The sequence below is a fragment of the Arachis hypogaea genome, chromosome 19, assembly GCF_003086295.3.
Source record: "Arachis hypogaea cultivar Tifrunner chromosome 19, arahy.Tifrunner.gnm2.J5K5, whole genome shotgun sequence".
Taxonomy (NCBI): Eukaryota; Viridiplantae; Streptophyta; class Magnoliopsida; order Fabales; family Fabaceae; genus Arachis; species Arachis hypogaea.
Genome location: NC_092054.1, coordinates 150,597,301 through 150,623,391, shown reverse-complemented (window position 1 = coordinate 150,623,391; position 26,091 = coordinate 150,597,301). Strand labels below are relative to the sequence as shown.

General features: G+C 37.8%; 3 protein-coding genes across 5 annotated transcripts; all 3 read right to left on the bottom strand.

Moving 5' to 3' along the window:
* Positions 1–2,061: 2,061 nt before the first annotated feature.
* Positions 2,062–8,812, bottom strand: LOC112777073 (uncharacterized). 3 transcript variants are annotated; one of them, XM_025821353.3, is made up of 5 exons: positions 8,320–8,805; positions 8,090–8,178; positions 7,797–7,974; positions 2,281–2,387; positions 2,062–2,189 (listed from the first exon to the last, which is right to left on the bottom strand). In XM_025821353.3, the coding sequence occupies exons 1-4, from the start codon at positions 8,515–8,517 to the stop codon at positions 2,322–2,324; spliced, it is 531 nt and encodes a 176-aa protein (XP_025677138.1). In that variant the 5' UTR covers positions 8,518–8,805; the 3' UTR covers positions 2,062–2,189; positions 2,281–2,321. The 3 variants fall into 3 exon arrangements, with proteins under 3 accessions (XP_025677138.1, XP_025677139.1, XP_025677137.1); XM_025821354.3 differs by having other exon boundaries at positions 2,317–2,387; XM_025821352.3 differs by having other exon boundaries at positions 2,062–2,387; positions 8,320–8,812.
* A 676-nt stretch (positions 8,813–9,488) lies between these two features.
* LOC112776227 (protein PHLOEM UNLOADING MODULATOR) lies at positions 9,489–12,585 on the bottom strand. The gene is made up of 5 exons (XM_072228878.1): positions 12,238–12,585; positions 11,834–12,151; positions 11,058–11,452; positions 10,384–10,577; positions 9,489–10,244 (listed from the first exon to the last, which is right to left on the bottom strand). The coding sequence occupies exons 2-5, from the start codon at positions 12,139–12,141 to the stop codon at positions 9,840–9,842; spliced, it is 1,302 nt and encodes a 433-aa protein (XP_072084979.1). The 5' UTR covers positions 12,142–12,151; positions 12,238–12,585; the 3' UTR covers positions 9,489–9,839.
* A 4,629-nt stretch (positions 12,586–17,214) lies between these two features.
* LOC112776193 (sterol 3-beta-glucosyltransferase UGT80B1) lies at positions 17,215–23,188 on the bottom strand. Its single transcript, XM_025820240.3, has 14 exons — positions 22,433–23,188; positions 21,767–21,909; positions 21,144–21,383; positions 20,864–20,975; positions 20,323–20,493; positions 19,933–19,996; positions 19,782–19,839; positions 19,508–19,685; positions 19,293–19,423; positions 18,596–18,698; positions 18,397–18,473; positions 18,269–18,316; positions 17,720–17,869; positions 17,215–17,641 (listed from the first exon to the last, which is right to left on the bottom strand). Exons 1-14 carry the CDS (start codon positions 22,614–22,616, stop codon positions 17,435–17,437), a joined length of 1,866 nt encoding a protein of 621 aa, XP_025676025.1. The 5' UTR covers positions 22,617–23,188; the 3' UTR covers positions 17,215–17,434.
* Between the last annotated feature and the right edge of the window lie 2,903 nt (positions 23,189–26,091).

Here is a 26,091-nt window from a genome sequence, read left to right as displayed (position 1 = left end):
CATCCACCATGGAAACTTTTAGAGGAGTATAAGAGTGATATTTTCTCGGTCTGTCGAGACCGAGTTCTTCTTTCTTCTTGGGCTCTCTCTTTTTCTCTTTTGTCGAGGGGACGTGCCCGGACCGCCAACTCGGCTCTCGTAGTTTGGCATTCTCCTCCTTGTTGATGTACTTCTCTGCTCTTTCTTGTACATCGCTCAAGGAGGTGGGGTGCCTTTTTGATATGGAATGTGAGAAGGGACCTTCTCTGAGCCCATTTACTAACCCCATGATGACTGCCTCGGAGGGCAGGTCTTGAATTTCCAAACATGCTTTATTGAACCTTTCCATATAGTCCCGCAAAGGTTCTCCGACCTCCTGCTTTATTCCTAGGAGGCTTGGTGCGTGTTTTACTTTATCCTTCTGGATGGAGAACCTCATCAAGAACTTTCTCGAGAGGTCCTCAAAGCTGGGGACCGATCTTGGTGGGAGGATGTCGAACCACTTCATCGCTGCTTTTGATAAGGTGGTCGGAAAAGCTTTGCAGCGAGTCGCATCAGAAGCATCAGCCAGATACATCCGACTTTTGAAATTGCTTAAATGATGCTTCGGATCTGTGGTTCCATCATAGAGGTTCATATCAGGGCTTTTGAAGTTTCTTGGAACTTTTGCCCTCATGATGCCTTCACTGAACGGATCTTCTCCTCCCAGGGGCGACTATTCTCGGTCGCCACGAGAGTTCCGACTTCTAAGGGAGGATTCTAGTTTTAAGAGTTTTTCTTCTAACTCTTTTCGTCGCTCTATCTCTTCCCTGAGATTTCGCTCTGCCTCCCGTTGTCATTCTAACTCCTGTTCCAATTGTTCCAAACGGCCTTGGTGGCCGTGGACCAATCCCATTAGCTTGGTTGCGTGGGGTGGCCCTTCCTTTCCTGACTCTCGTCCATTCGAGGAGTTCACCTTCGGATTTTTAAGCCCGTAGGTGCCTTCCCGATGTTGATCGCTGGCTTCCTGGTGGGGAGTTGGGTTCGCATCGTTGTTTCCGATATCCAGGTTTTCCTGTTCGGAATCAGACGCCGTGTGGCCATCTTCCGGTGATTCGTCCGCCATCACTGGTTGATCTCTCAGGTCCCCGGTAACGGCGCCAATGTTACGTTGGGTAACCGGAGATTATTGGGCTGGACTCGCTGGGTTAGCCCAATCGTCTGAGGAAGGAAGCCTTCGAGCGGGTTTGCGCCTTGGGGGCCTCCGTCCGACTTGTGAGTATGAACAAATGGGGGGTGGTACCTGCAAAGACACTCTGATGCCTAAGTCAGCAAGGGTGTGAGCAGGTCTAGAGAGTATTGGGACTCAGAGATACCTGAGGGGTGTCAGTGTACTTATAGTGGTGAACCAATAACCACCGTTGAAGTAGTTCCACCTTTTAAGGTGGATAACCGTCCCTTTATTTTAGGGGAGTTGGGATATGGCTCCTGGAAGTGGGTTGAGAGATTTTTGGGGCAGTTACTCATTGGAATGAGTGTTTATCTGCCAGCTAACTCTCGTCTCCGACTTCTTTTAGAGCAAGATGTGGCTAGTACCAACTTTTTTAGAGGAAGGTCGGTGTGGGGTGAGACTCAATCTTTTGGATTGGGTCTTTCGTTTGGATCTGGGCCTTAGTGTTGGGCAAGAATATGAACAATATGTATATACATCTTGTTTTTAATCTAAATGGAATAAATAATATTATATTAATTAATAAATATTTTTATAATAATATATTTTGATAAATAAAATATTTAATTTATTTATTTAAAAAATTTTCCAAATTTTTATTATTATAATAAACTATAATAATAAAATTTTATTATATTACTTTAATTTAATCTTCTTTTTTTTTTCATTTAAAAAAATAGCCTTCAATAATCCTCAACAATTGACACATAAAAACAGTATATTATGTTGATTTTTTGGGTAAGCACAATAGAATCTCCCATTTAATTTAAAAGATACCGCTATTGAGTGAACAGAACCGAAAAGAAGAGGAGGAAAGGAGGAGGAGGAGGAGGAGGAGAGGGGGGGAGGGGGGTTGTCAAGTTCCTTAGCAATTTGAGATACAAAACTATCAATGAACGAAAAAAAAGTGACATAATAGTTTAGTCTTCCAATATATTCACCTATTCACCTATGACATCCAACATTCCAACAGAAAGTATTCTTTGCGGTTTCATTACACCTGAAAATGTTAAAAGTAATACGAAATTTTAGAGGAAAAGGATAATGCAGAGAAGCAATTTCCAGAAAGTGCAGCTTTAATTAAACTATACAATTAAAAGTGATAGGGTGAACAACAAAAGACTTGCTAGGTTTATTGCTTGACTTTGAGACCAGTTTCTACGCGTTCAATGAGCTGATCTGCAGTCATTGCTCCCTCCTGCAAATCATACCACAAGAGAAGATATAAAATCAAGCAAACTAACCAGCCATATAATAATAATAAAAAAGATTATGCAAACTATAAATAAACAAAATATACGATGTAGCTTCAACATGAGAACTCTTTTGTGTTCCAAAAATTGGTGGGCACAAGGGAAACTTTCAAATAAATATATTCAGCAAGCGAAGCTCTCTTAACATTTAAAATAATGGTATGACTTCATATATTTATAGTTATATATACAAAATGAGTGTGAAGATAACAAGTGACAATCTACTAGAACATCAAACATAATGCTACCATTTTACACTATCAACCACGGACTAAGGTCTTAAACATTTTTTAACAGATGCACCTATTAGGTTCTTAACCATGTAATCAAAGCATGTTTTCATTATGTTAAAGTCAACAAGAACAAGCCTTAGAGATAAGGAATGTGAATGAATGTGCAAACATCCAGTCCTAATTTCGAACTAGACACAAGTCCACTATATCCAACAATACAGAGTTGAAGTAGTATTACAATGTATTATTAACCTTTTTACTAACTTCGCCTATGCTACACCTGTTGTACATAGTCGGTCCCAAGTCTGGATAAAGGAAGGTTATGTCGTTCGACAACCAACATAAAAGCTTAGTCGAATCTTCATGACATGGATCAAAAACATTATTGCGCTAAAACTAGGTCGTTGGCTGGAAGCAACGCGCTATATGGCTCACGTACAGTGTCAAATGAGTAAGAAATGCTGCATCGATACTCAGGTGTAGTGTTAAATGAGTAAGGATTCCCGCGTTTTCGTGAACGGACGAGGGTAAATAAATTAGTTCACAAAAAAAAAAGTTAAAAGTAAAGGTCAGAACAAAAGATTGAAATTTGGGACATGAAACATAGGCACTCTATCAGGAAAATTCATGGAGGTGGTAGACACCATAAGAAGAAGGAAGATTAATATCATATGCCTACAAGAAACAAAATGGGTCAGCACGAAGGCTAGTGGAAGAAGGATGTAGTGGATGTCAAGAGGGTGGGAGATCGGATCATCTCTATCAAACTTGTGGTAGAAGGAGATACTTTTCTTGTGATTAGCGCCTATGCACCGCAAGTGGGTTCGGACGAACAACACAAGATAAGGTTTTAGGAGGATCTAAAGAGTTTGGTTCAAGACATACTTTCAGGAGATAAGATTTTCTTAGTAGGAGATTTAAATGGTCATGTTGGGAGAGAAGTGACTGGGTATGAGAGTATTTACGGAGGCCATGGTTTCGAGGTGGTCAATGCCGAGGATAAAACTATTTTAGACTTTTCCTCAACTTTTGATCTTCTCATCGCAAATACATGTTTTAAAAAGAGAGACGAACATCTTATAACCTATAAGAGTGGCATTATAAGCTCTCAAATCGACTTCTTCTTGTTGAGGAGAGTCGACCGGAAATTTTGCATTAATTATAAAATTATCCCAAGAGAGAGTTTGACAACACAACATAGGGTACTCGTCATGGATTTTCACGTTGAGCAAAAGTTAAGGAAAAGACATCATACGAAGAACCCAAGGACGAGGTAGTGGCGGATGAAAGGTGAGGAACAAAGAAGCTTTCTAAGACGGGTAGGAGAAGAGGCAAAGTGGGATAGGAATGGAAGCGCGGAAGAGATGTGGAAGGAGATGGCAGAAGTTATTAGAACAGCAAAAGAAAACTTTGATGAATCTAAAAGAATATGACTAAGAGACAAGGAGTCCTGGTGGTAGAATGCGAGTGTACAAGAAAAGATAAAGATAAAAAGGGAGTGCTTTAAAGAGTGGCATTTATGCCGCAACGCAGATAACTAGAAAAAATATAAAGCGGCTAAGAAAGAGACAAAAGTGGTTGTAAGTGAAGCAAGAACAAGAGCATATGAGAGTCTCTACTAGTCTTTGGACCGAAAGAAGGAGAAAAAGATATATATATAGAATCGCAAAGAGCCGTGAAAGAAGAGCGAGAGATTTGGATCATGTTAAGTGCATAAAGGATAAGGATGGAGATGTGTTGGCTCAAGAGGAGAATATTAATAAAAGGTAGAAGAACTACTTCTACGAGTTATTTAATGAGAGATAGAAGATTCTTCCGAGCCTTGGTCGGTTATGCATAAGAGAAGAAGATCAAAACTTTGACTACTATCGAAAGATTCGAGACTTCGAGGTAAAAGAGACTCTAAAACAGATGAAAAATGGCAGGACAGTAGGACATGATAATATCCCGATTGAGGTTTGGAAGGACCTTGGAGAAAAAGGCATCAACTGGTTAACTAAGCTTTTTAATGAGATTTTAAGGTCAAAGAAGATTCCTGATGAGTGGAGAAAGAGCATCTTGATACCTATCAACAAGAATAAGGGGGATATACAAAGTTGCGAAAACTATAGAGGGATCAAACTCATGAGTCATACCATGAAATTATGGGAAAGGGTGATAGAACGAAGGTTGAAAAAAGAGACACAAGTAACAGAGAACCAATTTGAATTTATGTCAGGAAGATCTATTACTGAAGCGATATACCTATTAAGAAGGATGATGAAGGGGTATCGTAGTAATAAAAGGGATCTACATATAGTGTTTATTGATTTAGAAAAAACATATGATAGGGTGCCAAGGGAGGTCTTATGGAAGTTTTTAGAAAAGAGGAGGGTAATGATCGCATATATTCGTGCAATTAAAGACATGTATGATTGTGCCACAACTAGTGTGATGACTCAAGGTGGTGTGACAGAGAAATTTCTTATTGGTATAAGATTTCACATTAGTCTTGGAAGTACTCATAAAGCACATCCAAGAGCCTGTGCCATGGTGCATACTTTTTGCCGATGATATCGTCCTTATAGGAGAGTCAAGGGAAGACCTAAATAAGAAGTTGGACTTATGGAGAGAAGGTCTAAAAGTGTATGGTCTACGCATAAATCGTAGCAAGACGAAATTTGTGGAATGTAAGTTCAGTCTGAGAAGGGAAAACCCTAATACAGAGGTGGAGATTGGAGAAAACATCCTACAAAAAATTAAAAATTTTAAGTATCTTGAGTGCCTCATATAGAATAATGGAGAGATTGAACATGATGTAAATCATAAGATTCAAGCAGGTTGGTAAAAATGGCGGAATGCATCTGATTTTATATGCGACAAAAAGTGCCTTTAAAACTGAAAGGTAAATTCTATCGCACCGCTATAAGACCAGCTATGCTTTATGGTACGGAGTATTGAGTGGCTAAAGGGGAACACAAACATAAGCTGAGTGTGGCAGAGATGAAGATGTTGAGATGGATGAGTGGTCATACGCGATTGGATAAAATAAGGAACGAAGATATAAGGGAGAGAGTTGGAGTAGCACCCATTGTGAGAAAGATAGTTGAATCGCGTCTTAGGTGGTTTGGACATGTGAGAAGAAGACCGATAGAACACCCAGTTAAGAGGGTGGATGAGAAGGAAGATGAAGAAGGGGCGAAAGGCAAAGGAAGATCTAAGAAGACCAACCATGAGGTGGTCAAATGAAATCTACATGTAAACGGTCTCTCTGTAGACATGATATATGACAGAGCACAATGGCGTCGTTTAATTCATGTAGCCGACCCCACCTAGTGGGATAAGGCTTTATTGTTGTTGTAATGTAGATAATTGGAGAAAATATAAAGTGGCTAAGAAATTTTAACAAAAGCATATGAGGATCTCTACTAGTCTTTAGGCACGAAGGAAAGAGAAAAATGTATATATAAAATCGCAAAGAGCTGTGAAAAAAGAATAAGAGACTTGAATCAAATTAAGTACATAAAGGATAAAGACGAAAAAATTGACTCAAGATGAGAAGATCAATGAAAGTTGGAAGAACTGCTTCTACGAGTTATTTAATGAACGACAGAAAACTCTTTCGAGCCTTGATCGGTTATGTCCAAGGGAAGAAGATCAAAATATCGACTATTATCTAAGGATTTGAAACTTCGAGGTAAAAGAAGCTCTAAAACGGATGAAAAATGGTAGGACAGTAGGACCCAATAATATTCCGATTGAAGTTTAGAAGGGTCTTGGAGAAAAAGACATCAGTTAATTAACCAAACTTTTTAATGAAATTTTAAGGTTAAAGAAGATGTCAGATGAGTGGAGAAAGAACACATTGATACTTATTTATAAAAATAAGGGAAATATACAAAGTTGCGAAAATTATAGAGAGATCAAATTCATGAGTCATACCATGAAGTTATGGAAAAAAGTGATAGAACGGAGGTTGAGATAAGAGACACAAGTAACAGAGAATCAATTTGGTTTTATGCCAGTCAGATCTACCATTGAAGCTACATATGGTGTTTATTGATGGAGAGGTATTGTAATAATAAAAAAGATCTACATGTGATGTTTATTGATGGAGATGTATCGTAGTAATAAAAAGGATCTACATATGGTGTTTATTGATTTGGAAAAAGCGTATGATAGAATGTCAAGGGAGATCTTATGGAAGATTTTGGAAAGGAATAGAATAAAGATCACATATATTCGTGCAATTAAAAATATGTATGATGGAACTATAACTTGTGTGAAAACTTAAAAGTACTCACAAAGGATATCTAAAAGTCTGTGTCATGGTGCATGCTTTTTGCCGATGATATTATCCTTATGGGAGAGTCAAGAGAAGACTTAAATAAGAAGTTGGATTTACAGAGAGAAACTCTAAAAGTGTATGGTCAGCTGTAGCAAAACAGAATATATGGAATGTAAGTTCGGCCATCTAAGAGAAAACCTTAATACAGAAGTGAAGATTGGAAAAAACATTCTACGATAAGGTAAAAGTTTTAAGTATCTTAGGAGCACATATAAGATAATAGAAAGATTGAACAAGATGTAAATCATAGGATTAGAGCAGGTTGGTCAAAATGACGAAGTGTGTCTGATTTTATATGCGATAAAAATGTGCTTTTAAAACTTAAAAATAAATTCTATTGTACTGCTATCAGACCGACTATGTTTTATAGTACAGAGGGTTGGACGGTCAAAAGAGAGTACGAACATAAATTGTGACAGAGATAAAAATATTGAAATGAATGAGTGGTCATACGCAATTGGATAGAATAAGAAACGAAGATATCAGAGAGAGCTAGAGTAGCATCTACTATAAAAAAGATGGTATAATCACATCTCAGATTGTTTGGACTTGTGAGGAGAAAACTGACAAAACACTCAATCAAAAGAGTGAATGAGATGAAAAATGGATAAAGAGTAAAAGATAGATAAAGACTTAATTTATGTAGTCAATCTTACTTAGTGAGACAAGACTTTGTTATTGTATTAATCTCTTTACTAAACTGATTTATAAATGTAACTTCAAAATTCCACCAAAACTAAACAAAGCAAGAAAAGCCCTCGTCTAAGAACATTCCAAAGCAAAAAGCAACTCACAAATCGGTCGAAGGGCTCTCCATCCTTGAAGATGATGAAGGTTGGCAGGGCCTCAATCCTGTATTTGTCGGCTATGGCGGTGTACTTCTCAGTATCAATCTTGACTACCTGTATCTTGTCCTTAAGGCGCGTGCTGACTTCATCAAGAATGGGAACCATGAATTGACAAGGACCGCACCTAGTATAATAAAACCACGCCTTAACTCAAGTCACTAACTAAATTCAGTTTTGATTATGCAAAGATTAAGAGTTAACACACAGTACATGAGTACAGAGCTTAACTAATTACATACCAGGTAGCATAGAAGTCAACCAAAACAGGCTTCTCAGCATTAGCTAGCAACTCGTCAAATGAAGAAAATGTTTGTTTCTTTGCTTCAACCTAAACAAATTTAAAGAAATACATTTGAAATTCTAAAATCGCAAATTGACCAAACAATTCAGGAATCGGTGTAATGGACTAGTAAATAATCGGCACAGAAGACGAAACTTGAGAAGAATTAGGTTTTGTTTTTATTGTTACCAGAGGAAGGATTCGACGGCGGCGGGAGGGAGAGGAAGCAGTTCCGATTCGAAGAAAGCGAGAGCGACGGGGGAATTGAAGCGAGGATAGCTTTGCGGAAGCAGAGGAAAAGGAAGAAGAAGCAGGTGCGAAACGCGTGGAGGCTTCGGAGGAGTTGAGAGAAGCGATTGTGGAAGACGCGGAAACGGAAAGTGCCATTGGAACTTGCGAGAGAATTTGGGAGGGATTCTTTGGTTTAGGATAGCGAAATAAAACAAAACAAGTGAGTATTGTTTATTGAGTAAAGCAAAATAATATATGTGTTTGTTGCTTGCACTTGCACTCTACTCTTTCAACTATTTCTTGTGTTTCAAGTTTGAACACGTTAATGGTCCATGGATTAATAACCTTCAAAAACAAAAGCGATGCTACATGTGCAACAATTCATTGCATGTACTATTTCCCCACTTCTCCATCTGCTATATTCAACTTCATTATCAGTACAAGAGTAGGTTTCCATGAGCTTGTTTAGAAACATTTAACATGAAAAAAGAATTTTATTTCTTTTAAGAAAAGAATTCATTTCTATTTGAAATTTAATTTCATGATTTAGAATAACTATAATATATTAATGGAATAGAATTCAATTTTAAAAAAGTGTGAGAGTTAATTTAGAAATAAGATCTTTTTTGTCCGATTTACAAATGAAGAAAAAATGGAAATTAGAATTCTCAAAGGAATTCAAATTATTCATTTTTAGTTGTTCATATTAATATTCATTTTCTTTTTCTTGCATCAATATAATTTAACGATATGAGCAAACTTTATTTATTTCTTATCAAAAAATTCTATTAAATATACATGTCTTTTTTTTTTTTTTACCAAAGATATGGAGACTCGAACCCGCAACCTCTTAATTAAATATGGAAAGACTATGTCATTTGAGCTATTGCTTCTTGGCTATTGAATATACATGTCTTGTTAGGAGAACAATTTAACAAAAAATTGAATATTACATGTTGATTAATGATTAGCTCATTTTTATCACAATGCAATAACCTGATTATTATTATTATTGTATCTATCAGAGCAATTTAAGGTCACTCCAACTATTCAATCACAATTTTGAAGCTACATGCACACTTTGGCATACATATTATTTCGAAGGAAGGAGGAAAGAAAGCACTTCCTTGCAGAAAAAAACTTTGCCACCATCTAAAACAAAATACAGAGTGATGAATCCCACTGAATTGGGATAAGTTCGGTCATCCTGATCTATATTCATACAGAAGAACTTACAATAGTGATACAAGAAGATGAGAATTGGCCGTGGTGAAAATGTTAGGAACCCAACACTCATCAGCACAAGAAGCCCTCATTGACTCACTGTCAACCTCATGACGATTAACGTACATAAGTGCAGTTAAATGGCTCAAAAACTGCCGCAGACAAAAAGAACATGGTACATAAAAAAATGCTTACAAATTTGAAACAAAACGGGACACTATAAATAATAAATTGTTTAGGTCGTGGTAAGAGGATCACCCATCGCTTGTCAATGTGAAAGCCAGAAGGACAACGGCAAGTGCAAAGCCAATGACGGCAAAAGGAAACCACCGTCCATATTTATTTGCCCTACCCTTGCTAAAAGTGCTCTCTTCATCGCTCGACTCGAGCTGTTTGAGAAGCTCCCTCACTTTATCCATGTTTGAGTCCTTTGAAGCTTGGATTAGTCTACCTTCAATCTTCTTAAGCTTGGCCAGCCTCCTGTCGCTGTATGTAACTGTATTTGACCAGAGAAAACCTGTCATCTTCCACAGGAGGATCCCTACATAGATGGCTACAACACAGTCCACACTGTAATGATGCCGTTCTCGTACTTCTCTTTGGGCACTATGCGCTACAAGAAGCCATACAAGAGCTGAACTGTACCCTCCATATGCTTCCTGCAACCATTTTTTGAAATAGAAAAGTCAAGAATTAAGCTCGTGATTCAAAATTAAAAAAAAAAAAACACACACACACACACACAGACACACACAAATGATAAGACAATGCAATCTTGCAAGGAACTTCAGAACTTACAGTCCAAGCCATGGCTGTCAGTACGGCTACAAGCATGTGGCCACTGTATATGAGGTCATTGCAGCCACCTTCAGCTTTCTTTAAAAGACTGTACCATGTTGGTCCTTCAGAGGCAGTGGGTCGTAGGAAATCAATCAGGAAGCTCATTGCACCCCAATTTGGCCGGTATTCATCAACTGGTTTTCCAATGTCAACTATGAAAGGAAAGAATGTTGATTAGCACTTTAGCATAACCTTCTTGCTCAAGCAAAAATATCTGCGAAGGTGGACTAGTTCATACAGATGTAGGGGAAGAGATACATGATAAATGTGAAAGCTTTAGATCCAACTTATTAAAAGCTTCCAATACCATATATAAGGACCGAAAACAAAATAATAGAAACTAAAATTCCTACAATTCCAGTGAAGGTCAGGAACTCAATACATATCAAATAAAACCACAACAGACCATCCTGAAGTGGCTGCAATCGATGACAATGTCCAGAACCTAGTATGTTTCAGTTTCAATTCTAAGATACTCCTTTTGGGCAGAAAAAAATTATGAAGGAAGATAAAATTGAAGAGGATATACTAATGAGCACTAAGATTTAAGAGACCTATAAGTTTGTTAATATTTACAGGCCACAATATAAGCAATGATTAGAACTCAGTTATAGTACACACTACACACATACCATAAGCTTCATCTAGCCTTATCACCTGGCGGATAGCGATATGATCTGACTGATAGGGAATATAATATTTCTGAAGCCAGGGATGGGGATGAGCTGGAACTCTGAACCGACCATCAGCACACCAGGGACGCGGTGATGGGAAAATTGTAGATGCAAAACTGATGGCACGAAGAAGACGGCCAATTGCCATGGTAAACATGTATCTAGCACCTAGTCCAAAGCCTGGGGCCTTTACAGAGTCACATAGAACAGAGAAAGCCAACATTATAAACAACATCAAGTAATGGTGCAATCCAATAATAGGAGCTCTTAGTAACGCAACAATTGCACTAGGGAGTTTCTCATTCAATGCCAGGAGAATCCATTGACCAGAATCTGGAAGAGGAGGTTGATTGCTGTCAAAACAAAATAAGTACATAAGTTTTGATCTTTCTAATAGAAATACACCAGCAGGTTAAAGAAATTGTTCGTGCAAATTATAACAAAATCATACAGTAGCAAGCTAAAATTCTCTTCACTGAAGAATCTCGGACTAGTCAAGATCACTAGCATTGACCATTTTAGTTTCAAAATCACAAACCAATAATAGGTTATCCAATCTTCAGTAGTTCTCCTTCTCCATGAACATTAAGGAAATCTAGTTCGTTGACTTCATTCAACAACGCTAGATTCGCATTAAAGAATCAACAATTACAACGAGATCGATTAAAGAAACAACAGATCCATTCACGGAAAGCGAGGGAAAATAAATGTAGTTAACTGTAACAGTTCGATACCGGTGCCACTGGAGGCCGAGGACGGCGGTGACGGAGCGAACCGAAATTGCCTCGTAGAGTAAAGCGGCAAGCATGAACACTATTGACGCGACGAACGGAATCAACGAGCGAAACTCCTCGGACCAATGGCGGTAGTAGGGGACGCGAGCGAGGGCGGCGAGGGCGAGAAAGATCCAGAGCACGGGCATAAGGCGTGAGTGCCACGCCGGGGAGACATGGCGGAGGTAGTCGATGGCTATGTAGGAAATGGCTGCGACGCCTAAGCCGGCGTTTTTGGTGGTAGGCCGCGGCGGCGCCGGCCACCTCATGATGGATGAGCTGAAGACACAGAGAATCCGATAAATCAAGGAGTGTGAAGGAGTGAAAGGTAATTACAGTTACAGGTGGAAAAGACAGATACTTACGAGATGAGTTAACGAATTTCCAGACAAATTCTGCTCTGGGATATTTTACAAGGTTTTTTAAGCCCATATATCAAAACATGGCTTTTGTTTTTTCTTTAAAAAAAAAAAGAATTATTAATGATGTTGTTGACTTTTTTACATAGAGCTGTTACGAGTTACTTCAGAGTTGTGTTATGTCATTCTTCATGTATTAAAGTTGTGATACACTTGGTTGTAATGGAATCCATTGAAGCACCAAGAAATTGGTAGCTGCGAAAGACATGGATTTGAGTCCTCCCTAAGCATGCTGGACTGACTTATGACGAATTCATTTAGATTTTTTATTTCATAAAAAAAAAAAAAAAAAAAAAACAAGATTCATTAACACCCTTTTGGATAAGAAAATTAGCCACGGGAGAATCTTAGCTCAATAAAAATTTGAGTAAGTCCTCAAATTTATTCTAAAAAGATTACTCATTTTTTAAAATAGTTTTCAAAAGATTTTTTAATTAAATTCATCTTTCAAAGATTTTAAGTTAATCACGTTAGTTTTTCTATTATTTTCTTTATTAACGACGCCAAAATTTTTAATGTAGCACATAAAAGTCTTAATTGACTATTAGCATGATAAATTTATGAAACTAGATCAAATCAAAACCTAATTGAGATGAGAACTTAAAACATTAGTATTCCGTCCTTGGTGAGCCGAGGTTTATGATGTCGGTGATAGCTGCTTAACTTCTGGATAGAGGTATACGTCGTCCAGAGAGGCAGCGCCGTAAGTGAACCTCGGCACAGTGAAACACGGCGGCGGGAGCACCTGCAAAAAGCACTTCGACACTCAAGTAAGAATATGAGAAAATGAGGATAATAAATCAGAGTGAGGTCTGTGACCTGTCTATATGAGTTGCTTGACTTGTTTTTATAGACGAGTGGGGGGTTATCCCTCTTGTGTTTGTTCCGATATTCGTGGTGAGTGCCGTTGTGAGTAACGGGCTAAAGATGATATTTGGCTTGTGCGTAATTGTGATCAAGTTCCGTGTGGGGTTTGCCAAGAGTTCCGAGATATTTGGTTGGTTATGGTGAATGGATAGTTGCTGAGCTTTTAGCGGATAAATACAAGTATAAAGATTTACCGACTTCTGGTCTTTGTAACACCGGTGGTGATGATAAGATGGCTTTGAGCTCAATGAATGCTGTCTCGCACTCTCCTGTCCACTCGAATTTTTTATTCTTTGATATCGTCTGGAAGAAGTGGTATGATCGGCTTTATACTGCCGGCAAGAACCGTGACAGAGCAGCTACTCTTCCTGCTAATTGTTGGACCTCTTTCATTGTTTTAGGACTCGCCATGTTAAGTATTGCGTCACATTTTTCAGGGTTTGCTCTGATTTCTCGTGAGATCAGCATGAATCCGAGGAACTTGCCTCCTTGTACCCCGAAGGCGCATTTCTCCGGGTTGAGTCTCATTTTGTATGCTCGGATCTGTTCGAATATCTCCCTGAGGTCTTCACAGTGTGATCTTCCTTGGGTGGTCTTGGCGACCATATCGTCCACGTAGATTTCCATATTCCGACCTATCTGATGACGGAATACTTTGTCCATTAGTCGTTGGTACGTTGCACCTGCATTCTTTAGACCAATGGCATTACTCTATAACAAAAATTTCCATGTTCAGTTATAAATGCTGTTTTGCTTTGGTCTTCTGATTGCATGAGGATCTGGTTGTAGTCAGAATATGCATCCATGAAGCTTAAGCTCTTGAAACCTGATGCACTATCTACAAGCTTATCAATGCATGGTAAGGGATAGGCATCTTTAGGACATACTTTGTTCATATCTGTAAAGTCGACGCACATGCACCATTTACCTGAATTTTTCCTTACCATTACCACATTTGACAGCCATGTGGTGAAGCGAATCTCTTTGATGAAGTTGACACTGAGGAGTTTTCTGGTTTCTTCTAGAGCTGCCTTTGACTTTTCTGCTCCGAGATTCCTCTTCTTTTGAGCTATAGGTCGGATCGTCCTGTCAGTGGCGAGCTTGTGGCAAATGACGTTAGGGTCTATACCGGGCATGTCTGCCAGGGTCCAGGCGAACAAGTCGGTGTTGGCTTGTAACACTTTTATGAGTTCCGATCTTTCTTGTCCTTGGAGAGCTTGGCCGATGTATGTGACCTACTCTGGTTTTGACGTCAGTGGAACTTTCTGGAGCTCGTCTGCAGGTTGAGGTCTTTCTTGAGTGTCCCCTCTGGGGTCAAGCTCTGCTAGGGACAGTACCTCGTTTGTGCTGTGAATTGCTTTGACCTCTTGTTAAAATTCCTATCCTGCAGCCGACCTCTTTAGACTTGCATTGTAGCATTGCCGAGCTTGTTGGCGGTCTGAATGGAGTGTAACTATCTTGCTGTCCTATGCCTGAAATTTAACACATAGATGAAAAGTGGATACTACTGCCCTGAACATGTTCAGAGCAGGTCTTCCGAGAATAATATTGTAAGGACTGGGGCAATCAACTATCTGATATTGTATATCAATGTTTGTGATAATGAGTCCTCTCCTATCATCGTCTTTAGCCATATGTAACCCTTGATCGAGACCCTTTCTCCAGAGAATCCTACTAGTTCTCCAGATGAGAGTTGCATGAGTTTTTCAGATAATTTCATTTTTAGAAAAGTAGAGTAAAAAAGGACATCTGCACTACTACCTGGGTCCAAAAGGACTTTCCTTACCAATAGCTCGCCTGTTTGGATAGAGATTACCACCGGATCGTCTAAGTTTGGAGCAGCCGAGCATATATCTGCCAGACTGAAAGTGATTTTGAGAACGGGTGCATCTTTGTTGCTTTGTGGTGCTGTTCCTTCGATTGCCAGCATTGCGTGGTAACTATTTTCGCGCCGAGGTTGTTTCGCCTCCCCCGGCGAATCCTCCGGATATGCAATTTATGATTCCTTTTGGTGGAGTGTTGTTTGGCCATTTATTGTCTTCCTTGTTTCCCGAAGTTTGTTGGCGTTCTTCTCGGTTCCTGTCGTTTTCTTTATGTTTTCTTCCTTCGATGTATTTATCCAGGAGGCCCTGCCGAGCTAATTTCTCTAACAGGTCTTTTGTTATGACGCACTCGTCAGTTGTATGTCCGTACTTTTGATGAAAGACACAGTGTTTGCTTTTGTCCACAAATTGTGTATCCTGGTAGCTCCCTGCTCTTGTTGGAGGTTTTATGATTTTAGCGTTGAGTATCTCTTTAATTATCTTTTCTCTCTTGGTGTTGAATATAGTGTAATTGTCAAATTTTGGGAAGCTTGAATGGCTTCATGGAGTCTTTGTTATTCGCCAATCTTGTGGTTCTGTCTTCCTCCCTCCTAGGTTGTTTTTTTTTTCGTTCTTTCGGCTTCACGGAGCTCCTCGATTTCCATCTGTCCGGCCGCCCTTTCCCGGAATTCCTCTAATGTCTTCGGCTTAGTGACCGCGATTGTTTCCCTGAACTTTCCAGGTCAAAGGCTAGCCCAGATCTGGTATCTCCATGGTTGCTTCTGCAAATCTGGTCATGCAGTCTTTCAAGCTTTCTTGTGGACCTTGGCGGATGGTGCCGAGGTAGTCTGATCCGTGCACGTAAATCCGCGCTGCCGCGAAGTAGTCGATAAAGGACTTCGCCAGCTCTTTGAATGAAGAGATTGATCCTGCAGGTAATTTTGAAAACTAAAATAATGCAGCGCCGTCAAGGTAAGTGGGAAAAGCTCTGCAAAGCACAGGCTCATTGTTAGGGCTGTTAAAAAATATCATGGACTGAAATTTCTTAATATGAGCCCGGGGTTCACCAATCCCCTTATATGGCTCGAGTGAGGAAGGTAGTGTAAAATCTTTTGGCATATGGTAGTTTGTGATTTCCTCGGAGAACGGGTTGTCTAAGGTCAGCTTCTCCTTCAGCGGGTTGACACTTAATAGGTCTGCGTTGCCTTGGACAGGGCCTTTGGAACTACCCTCCTCACGTTTACTAGCACTGTTTTGGGTTGACAGTTCAGCAAGTCTTCGAACTTCTGCTTGTAGCTCGGTCATCTGGGCCATAAGTTCGGCCTGAGTAAGTTGGTGAATTCTGTTATCGGCCATGTCAGAAGGTTGAAAAACCCTGCGCAAAAGAGAAACACAAAGTGCAATAGAGAAAAAATAGTGGGGTTAGATTGACTCTTGGGCCCCACGGTGGGCGCCAAATGTTCCGTCCTGGGTGAGTCGAGGTTTATGATGTCGGTGATGGCTACTTAACTTCTGGATAGAGGTATACGTCGTCCAGAGAGGCAGCGCCGTTAGTGAACCTCGGCACAGTGAAACACGGCGATGGGAGCACCTGCAAAAAGCACTCCGACGCACAAGTAAGCATATGAGAAAATGAGGATAATAAATCATAGTGAGTTCTGTGACCTGTCTATATGAATTGCTTGACTTGTTTTTATAGACGAGTGGAGGGTTATTCCTCTTGTGTTTGTTCTGATATTCATGGTGAGTGCCGTTGTGAGTAACGAGCTGAAGATGATATTTGGCTTGTGCGTAATTGTGATCAAGTTCCGTTTGGGATTTGCCAAGAGTTCCGAGATATTTGGTTGGTTATGGTGAATGGATAGTTGCCGAGCTTTTAGGGGTACACGTCAATTAGAATCCCTCAATTTAAAATTAATTTGATGTAATTTCATAAACTTATCACTGCTAATTAGAAATATTAGGTGTTGTTGTAATGTCACTTAATTGACTTAAGGTGTCATTTTGATGTCGTTAGCACGGAATTAACAAAATAACTAAAATGACTAATTTAAAATATTTGAAAGATAAATTTGATTAAAAAATCTTTTAACAACTAATTTAAAAAATAAATAATTTTTTATGAACTAATTTGACTATTTACTCGTGAAAATTTGTACTATAGGATTGCGAGTTGGTGACCCAGTCGTGAAGCATATCAAGACTCGAGCAAATTCCCAAATTGATGAAATTTAACGTGTCAAAGAGATTAGACTTTCTTTTGGAAAAAAATTCTCTGCTGATTTTATTAATTCATCATATAAGAATTCCAAGAGCAAGCTCACTTCATAGTTCATACTATTACTTTTAGTCATACTATTTCTCTCGCATAAGATGAATGAAGTACCAAAGGCAACAAAAATTGGGAGTTATCCTACAAGATTTAATTCTATAATGAATGAAATAATGAAAATGGCAAAATGCAAAAAAAGGGGCTACACACCACCACAAGGTGCACAGCACCATTTTCCGAGTTGGCCGAGAAACCACTGCAAAGAACTAGGATGCTCATCCTCTGCTACCGGAGGAGGAGTTGGCAGCGGCAACTCATCAGGTAGATGGCGATGGAATGCATCAACTGCAGCGGCTACACCATCTTCATTCTCAATCAACTTAGCGATTTCCATTGCTCTAGATTTCACCTGAATTATACAAGTATATACGTCATGGACTTGAAAATCTTTGTAACTTCAAATGTGCCTCATGACTTGGAAATTTACCTCTGGCTGGAGCATGAATTTTATAGCATTTGATAAGTTCTCGGCACTGAGCTCGGATATCGGAATCGGGGCCGGTCCTAACTCTTTCTGGCATATTCTATCTCCCCAAAAGAACTGATCTCCGAAGAACGGAACAATGGTCGTCGGACACTGCCAGTTAAATGTAGAGAAATGTTAGGTCACCAACATTTTTACTTTGTATTTTATCTTGTATTTGAGTCAACACTAGCCAACTCCCAGGTAATGCTACAAGGCCAATACTTTAGTGTAAAAAAGTGGAAAGTTAGTTAGTATCGGTTCAAATGTAAGGTAAAAGAAAGAACAGCCCAGACTGCCCAGTTAACAAGCATCGTGCAGTAACATAGGATCTGGAGAAAGGCCGCACCTAAATCAAGGGAAAGATGTTCGCCACATGGAATTTCTCATAAAATAAAACAAAAGAACTGCTTTGTTGCGCCAGAATAATTTCATTTATATCCAAAGGCATTCAAATTTCAAAAGAAAATATATTAGAGAAGACATTATTGAGTATTGATTATTGAGTGTTACCCCAGCTTTTAAACCTGTAGCAGTAGTTCCAGCTCCACCATGATGCACCTGTAATTTTTGGGGTTGTTTAACCTTTTTCCAAGTTATTTTCTCACTTTCCTATAACAATAACTTATGTTGAAACTCACCACCGCAGAACATTGAGGAAACAACCAATCATGAGGGCATTCCTCCAGTAGGAAAACATTGTCAGGAACTTCTTCCACTGCATAATGAAAAACATAGTGCAACTATTGTAATTTATCTTAAAACACACTGAACAAAATGTAACATTTTCTGAGAAATAACACCTTCTAACTTCAACAGAAATTAGAATAGAATACTTACGATTCCCAAGATTGCCCCAACCCCGATCGATAATTCCCCGTTGTCCGGTTTCCTGTAGTGCATCCAATATAACATCTGTTGTTCTTTTAGGGTCTTCTAGTGGCTGGCAAAGTATGCACAACAATTTTGTTTAGGCAATTCAAAAAATAATACTACTTTAGTTAGAAACTGCTAATGCTATGACAAGAAACTGTTATTTTTTATAATAGGGGTAGCCCGGTGCACAAGCATCTTGCGTAACGCATGGTCCGGGAAAGGGTCGCACCCAAAGGGTGTAATGTACGCAGCCTAACCTGATAATTACATCAGTGGCTGCTTCCACGGCTATGATTATTTATTTGAGTTCCTATAAGGTAGATTACCTCAGGAACTTCAGAATTCAGCCTAATATGAATATGGAGAATTCTGAGTACCCTTTCTTGTTCTACACCAGAGTGATCGATCAGACTATCTGATGAACATTAGAATAGCCATTCAGATTAACAAGTAGAAAAGAAAATGAAGAAGAAAAGAGCAATGCTGCATTCTCGTGCATCATAAAATGGTAGGCCACTAGAATTTAGAGGCAAAAGTTCTATGAATCCAGTTTGGTGAATCTCATCATGCTTCATTTTCTTGAACATCCAAACAGAAAAATTGAAGTTGTGGGACAAAAGTTACTACTAATCAGATTTGAGTTCGAGTTACAATGCCATACCATGCTCCCAAATCCAAAATATATTGGAGGTGACCCTTTCCGAATCCATTGTACAAAATCTTCCTGTGGTATATACTTTGATCCAAGGTTTAAGAAACAATAACCAACAACATCAACTAAGGGTCCCCAGTCTGCAAATATGTTAAACATGATTAGCAATTTCTGTTTAGGACTTAATCATATAATGCAACTATCAATTACATCCTTGTCCATACCACTTGGCTTCGGAACAACATGGGGACTCCACATGTAGCCAGTTGGTAAATGAGATATCGATCCACGGTACATACTGAAGTATGCAATAGGAGCAAGCTTCAATTTGTTTTTCCTGAAGTCATTGATGATTCCTCTTATTCCCCACCATATTAGTAGATCCACAACTATATAAGATAGCTGGAGCCAGAAGGAAATATTGGAACAAAAGATCTATTGGAAACCACAAAAGCACCAAAATCAAATAACAAAATATTGTTTCAGCAAAAGACTTACCCAGTAACCAGCACTTTGAGGAACTCGTGCCAAAGGGTGAGGAAATGCATATGTTGGCCTGCATATTAAATATCAAATTATGAAGTCATGCCTAACTTGTTATGAAACCTTATCTTACCTATATAAAATTGTTATGGCAATTTAAACTCACGTCCATGGCATTGTGAAGAAGATGTGAAGAGGTACCCCAAGGGCTTCAGCAACATGAGTGTGTCCTGCAAGCCAGAGCAGATGATAGAGTTTGATCTATTTCATTCTTAAAAAGTCATGTGCCAGTTTCACACAAATTTGCAAACAATAAACATGCTCTGCAAGAATGAAAGGAAAACTTTTCTTTTGAAACAAAGAGCAATCAATGACAGATCTTATGAATTTGGGAAACAAATTGGAAAAACAAACTCCTATGTTCTACATGCTTTTTAATGTAAAAGCCTCTGAATTTCAAACGTCAAATTTGCAAGTTACTTTCGTGATCCCAGTTTTCCTATTCCCTTTCTAAGAACATTACTAACACTTTATATTTGATCTACTAACTACTCACCATAAGCTGGAGGATTGGCAATAATAGTCTGGGCTCTGAATGGAACACCAGTTTCCAAATCAGGCGCCGTGCATGCTGGAAGAAGGGAATCAATAATGTCCTTCAGCTGCTTTCTTTGGATAGATATTTCTGCAGGCCCGGATGGGATTAAACCTTTATTCCTCACCATATCTATCATTCAAATAACTCTTTCAGTATATCAGCAGCAGATGAACAAAGAATCAAATGAAAGTAGAACACATGGTAATATATCACTTTAAAAAGACAAACGGGTTATTTAACTAAGACACTTGGATTGCATTTGCAATTGTTCCAAGAACTGATATTTTCTTGGTAGTTATTATCATGCGACAATATCCGTATCAGATACTTCTTATAGACAACTTTAGGTCCATATGCAGTTTGAGGCTGGCAAGAAATGTTTGGATATTATTTCACATTGTTAAGACTAATTCTCAACTCTCATAAACTTTCACAATTCATTGAGTGGTATATAAACTATACTGCTTGAAAATGGAAGTTTTAAGCAAGGAACTCTTACATCCTGCCAATACACGTGGATCGCCACCCAACGGATAGAAATCTGCACCAGCTGACTTTACAAATGTGCTGAAATTAGAATGAGTTGCCACCCTAACACGATGACCATACTCCTGCAAGTAAATATTAGTTCATCTCTGAAGAAAGAAAAGAAACCAAAAAAAAAAAAAACTATTAAACAAAGACTTTGCATCTTTCCAAATGATGCAATCAGATCAATTATAATATAAGGTGATTCTCATTAGCAACAAAATGAACCGAATATATGTATTTGAACATGCCTGAAGTCTCTTTGCAATGGCAAGAAAAGGTTGTATGTCACCCCTAGTTCCAACCACAAGTATGACAATTTGTAACCGTGGAATTGATGTTTTTGCTTCACGAATAAGATTTTCACTCGCTGTTGACTCGTCAAATGACTGGAATTCTAGCAATTCTGAAGCAACAGATGCACTTCTTTCTAGATCAACTTCAACAGTCCCATCATTTTGTATCCTCACAAGGTCAGCAATTAGTTGTTGCTGTGAATCAAAATCATAAAATGTTGTGAACTTGCTTATCACAGGGAAAATCCAATGCATAAATGAAAAACACAGAGCTTAAAGTCAATAACAAAATTTCAAAGGCATAACCGTAAGTAATAACCAAAACACATGTTGGGAACCAGAAGGCATTATTGTTTTCTAGAAGTAAATAAGCTCATAATTGAAACACAATGAATATATTCAGCATATATTATATTCACAATAGAACTATGAGATTTTACATGTTTTTGAAAATAATGATTAGAAACTGAAAATTTTGAGAATAACTTATGATGATTAGAATTAAAAACATTCCAAAAAGAGCAGAAGTACAAGTTTGAAATGTAAAATCATGCAGATAAAACAACACCCCCATCTACCTTCTCATCCTCGGACAATCTGTCCAATAGTAGATCATGCTTTGGGGTCTTCTCCGTCATTGATCTAGAAAGCATAACCTCATGGTCAGCTATAAGTGGGTTTCTCCGAGTCTCAACAGGTGCTGTGGTGCAATGTTCTAAGCCTTCATGAACATAAGCAAAATTTAGCAAACACAAAATAACTCTTCCAGAAGGAAGCAAGTTAGAAACCATAGTCCAATGGGTACAATACCAACAGCAATTTTTAAGTTATATCCCAAACAAAATACAACAACCGGAAGATATTAACTCTTATGGCCTTTTGTCTGCATAAATTCTGCCATTTCTCTTTTTTTTCATTCTCTTAATTGTACATTGCTAAAGTTTAATCAATAAAATAGTTATCTGAAAACAACAGAACCCAATGAGTAACTTCACACTACCAAAAGGATCAAGCTCTTCTAAAGTGAGAAGGTTGGTAAAGTAAACGTCGATAAAGTGAAAAAGTGAGGTCTAATCACCAAACTTGATGAAAATTACAAGTTCAAGGATAACTAACATTTCACTTTATCAGTTTACCAATTTTGTCACTTTAGAATATTTCTTTCCCCTCTCCTAAAAACACCTTCATTATTGATCTCAATGGCTACTTAACAGATCAAATGATAGAAGCAAATGAGTACAAACCTCTCCTTGGTGAAGAACCAACTTCTGATGAAGAAGATAAACCAAGCTTTCCATTTATAGACTTTCTATCCCTTGTCATCATCTCTTCATTATCCATTTCCCTGATATCTTTCTCTTGTTGGTGGCTATCAAAACCACCTTCTAATACCTCATTGGACAAATATTCAATCCCATTACTGCCCATGTTCCCAATTCAAAGCAATCATTACTTGCAACAATTTTGCTAACAATAAACATACTCAGCAAACCAAAAGTCCAAAACTTGAAAATCCCAATCAGAAAAACCAAACCCCTCCACCCAAGCCTGCAAGCTAAAAAGGACTTCAAATCAACAACACTTCCTTGTATATCTGAGTCTGAGAACAGCTGCAATTACTTTCAAGTTTTTCTGATATGACCAAGTTGCCCTTCAGTGACCAAAAAACAAAACTTGGATGAATCCAAAGCTAAGCATACCGACCGGTCACTGAAGCACGAAGAAAGAACGTTTGGTAAGCTCAAAGCTGGAAACTTTTTTTTACAACTCTAACCTCAACCGATTTACAAGCACGTCGAAGTTGGTCAACAACAGAACCAAAATCAGAGAAAGACCCAGAAACAATAGCGGTGGAAGTGTGCACTGAAGGGGTGAAGAATAAACGGAAATACTCTGCAATAAGCCAATAAGCCAATAATCACCTTTGGTTTTGACCATGAGTCATAACAATCATGATGCTACTTCTTTGACAACATAGACAAAATACTTTTTTAAGAATCAGAGATGGTTAATTTACCTTGATAAAATAAATAGAGTTTAAAATTATACAAATTTTCTAAATTAAAATTAGTTACATGTTCTATTTTAAATATGTTTATATAAATCGAATTAAATTTATTCAATTTATGTTATTTATTTGATTTAATTTACATATATGTATCATGTACTATTAATAAATTGAATCAATTATTGATACAGTTTATACATAATAAATCGAATTAAATTGAACAATTATTGACATATAATATATATAGTAAATCGAATTAAATTGATTTAATTTATATGTGAATAGCATAAATTGAATCAATTTAATTTATATAAAAATATTTAAAATAAAATATGTAACTAATTCTGATTTAATATATTTATAATTTTAAATTTTATTTATTTTATTGAGATAAATTATCTTTAAAAAATAAAGTTTTCACTGTAGAAATTAATGGATTGATGGGAAATAGATAATTTGTATTAAACTATTTTTTTATTTTAATTTATGACAATAATAAAAAAGTCTCATAATTTTTAAATTTAATTCAACAGAATACATAAATTTAATTATAATTTTTTTTTTTTAAAAACTTATTTCATTATTCAAATAATTAAAGATACCCTTTGATCCCAATCTATGAGATCAGTAACACTGGTACTTAATATTTTTAACTATCAGACTACAATAGTGCAGGTATATATAAATAAAATGGTTTGATATCCGCCCACACACCCCGTAACATGCAAGAAGCACCAACTCTATCACGGGGAATCAGGCACAGTTCTGATCCATGCTTAAGAAAGACATTTCCTGCACTCTGCTGGGGGTTTATGCCAACACCATCGTTGGTGATGATAACGCTGGTCTGAGGAGGGACTTTGAATTCTTCGGCAGCGAATTTGAGAACGGCAGTGAAAGGCGCAGCCTCTGGAACGCTAAACACTTTGAAGGGAAGCTTGGGATCAGAGGCGAGTGTCACCTTGAACGACGCCTTTCCGCCACCGCCCGCCATCTTTGTTTCCTTCACGATTCTTCTGTGCTTAAAGAAAGAATAGGAAAAGAAAAGAGGGAGTTTTATTGATTGTGGATCAATTGAATTGAATTGAATTGAATTATGATGGTAAAACTAAATATATATAAAAAATATTATCTATAAAAGATAAAAGTAAAGATAAGATAAGATAAGATAATAAAAATTAAAATTATAATTAAATTTATGTATTCTGTTAAATTGAATTTGTAGATTACAAAATTTTTTTATTATTGTCATAGATTAAGATGGAAGAATAGTTTAATAATTTGGAAAAAGACATTATTCTTCTAAATAATACTCGGTTCATTTTTTCGCCAGAAATACTCAGTTCATTGGATATAGGTACCGCTTTAAAATATTTTATATGTGTAGTGTGGATATCTACACCGATTTATTTTTTATTTTTGTCACAGTTGTACCAAGAAATGTATCTTCTAGTTCGGACATAAGGGAAAAGTCATATAGATTTTTTCCAAATAAATAAATTTAGGTAATGTGTAACTTTAACACTAAATTTGTTGTTTTAAAATTTTTTTAATGTTAATAAAAACTATGGAAATGAAACATGTTCTGTGGGGTAAGGTACAACGGGAGACAGCTTCGCTAGGTGTCTGAAATTGCAACCTCCAATTATGGAAGTTAGTCAAAGGCATATATTATAGTAACAGATTTTATTATGTAGGAATCATATATGTTCTTACCAGCTTAGGCCGAGGTATAGGTCGCACTCCAGATAGGTCGTCCTCCTGATAAGGTCGGTGGATTCCTAAGACGCGATCCAAAACCTCGGTATAAAGAAAGAGTGGAAGAATCGGGTACTTGCAAAAGGCACTCCGACGCTCAAGTCAGTAAGAGAATATGTATGGAGTCTTTTTCTTAGAAAGATTGCTTACCTTCTTTTGTTCCTGCTTTTCCTTTTATACTCGTTTGTTGTTGAGCGTTTAGATTTAAGTCGTAACGTCTGGAGAGGAAATTTATTGCCTATCCGACGTTATTGTGTGAGAATGAATGCCGATTATAGCAAATATTCGGTTATAATGGTGAACACGTTACCGAGCTTATAACTCGTAACCGACTTTACTGGTCATATCTCATTTCTGATTGAGATGGTGGATAGGGGTGGTTTGATATCTGTGTCTGACTTATTGCTGTGGGAGGAGAATAGATCGGCTGTTTTAGAATATTTTGGTAAGAAATTGGGGGGATTTTGGTTTTAAATTTTTCTGATAAACTTATAGACTGAGCAATTCTTTATGATACTGCAGCTGGTAACTTTCCGGGAGTGACTGCTTCGAGCTTAAGGTCTCGTTTTAAAGCAAAAAACTTTGATGGTTCGTCTTCAAATGCCGATAAAGCTGATGGTGGTACCGAGGTCAACCAGCCTCAGCCAAAGAAAAAGGGTATAGTGTTTAAAAAGAGGAAGTCGGAATCGGTTAATGCAGACGAGGTGTTGGTTAAAGACAATAGCCTTCAGCTTGAGGATTTATCAAATTTTACTAAAATGCAAGAGAAGCTCCATGTATTCGAAGAAGAAGGAGAGTCTGGTTCAGTGTGGAGTAAAAAATTCCCTTTTAGTGTTGTAGCTGACGAAATTGTTCAAACTGTGTCAGACATAAGCCGGGTAGAAGAGGTTGGAGATATAGGAATAGATCAGCTCCTGCAGGTTTGCATCAAGTATCTTTTCTGTTTTGATATTTTGTGTCTTGCTTCTTTTTCCTTTTTAACAGACATTGTCTTTTGAAATTTCAGGTGTTAGGCTTCCGACTTGCCAGTATTGGGCGTAGTCAAGAAAAAAGGCATAGGAGAGCAGCTTGTGAATTTTCCCAAATCACTGAATTGAAAGAGCAGTTATTGTCAAAAGAGTCGAGTCTGACTGAGTT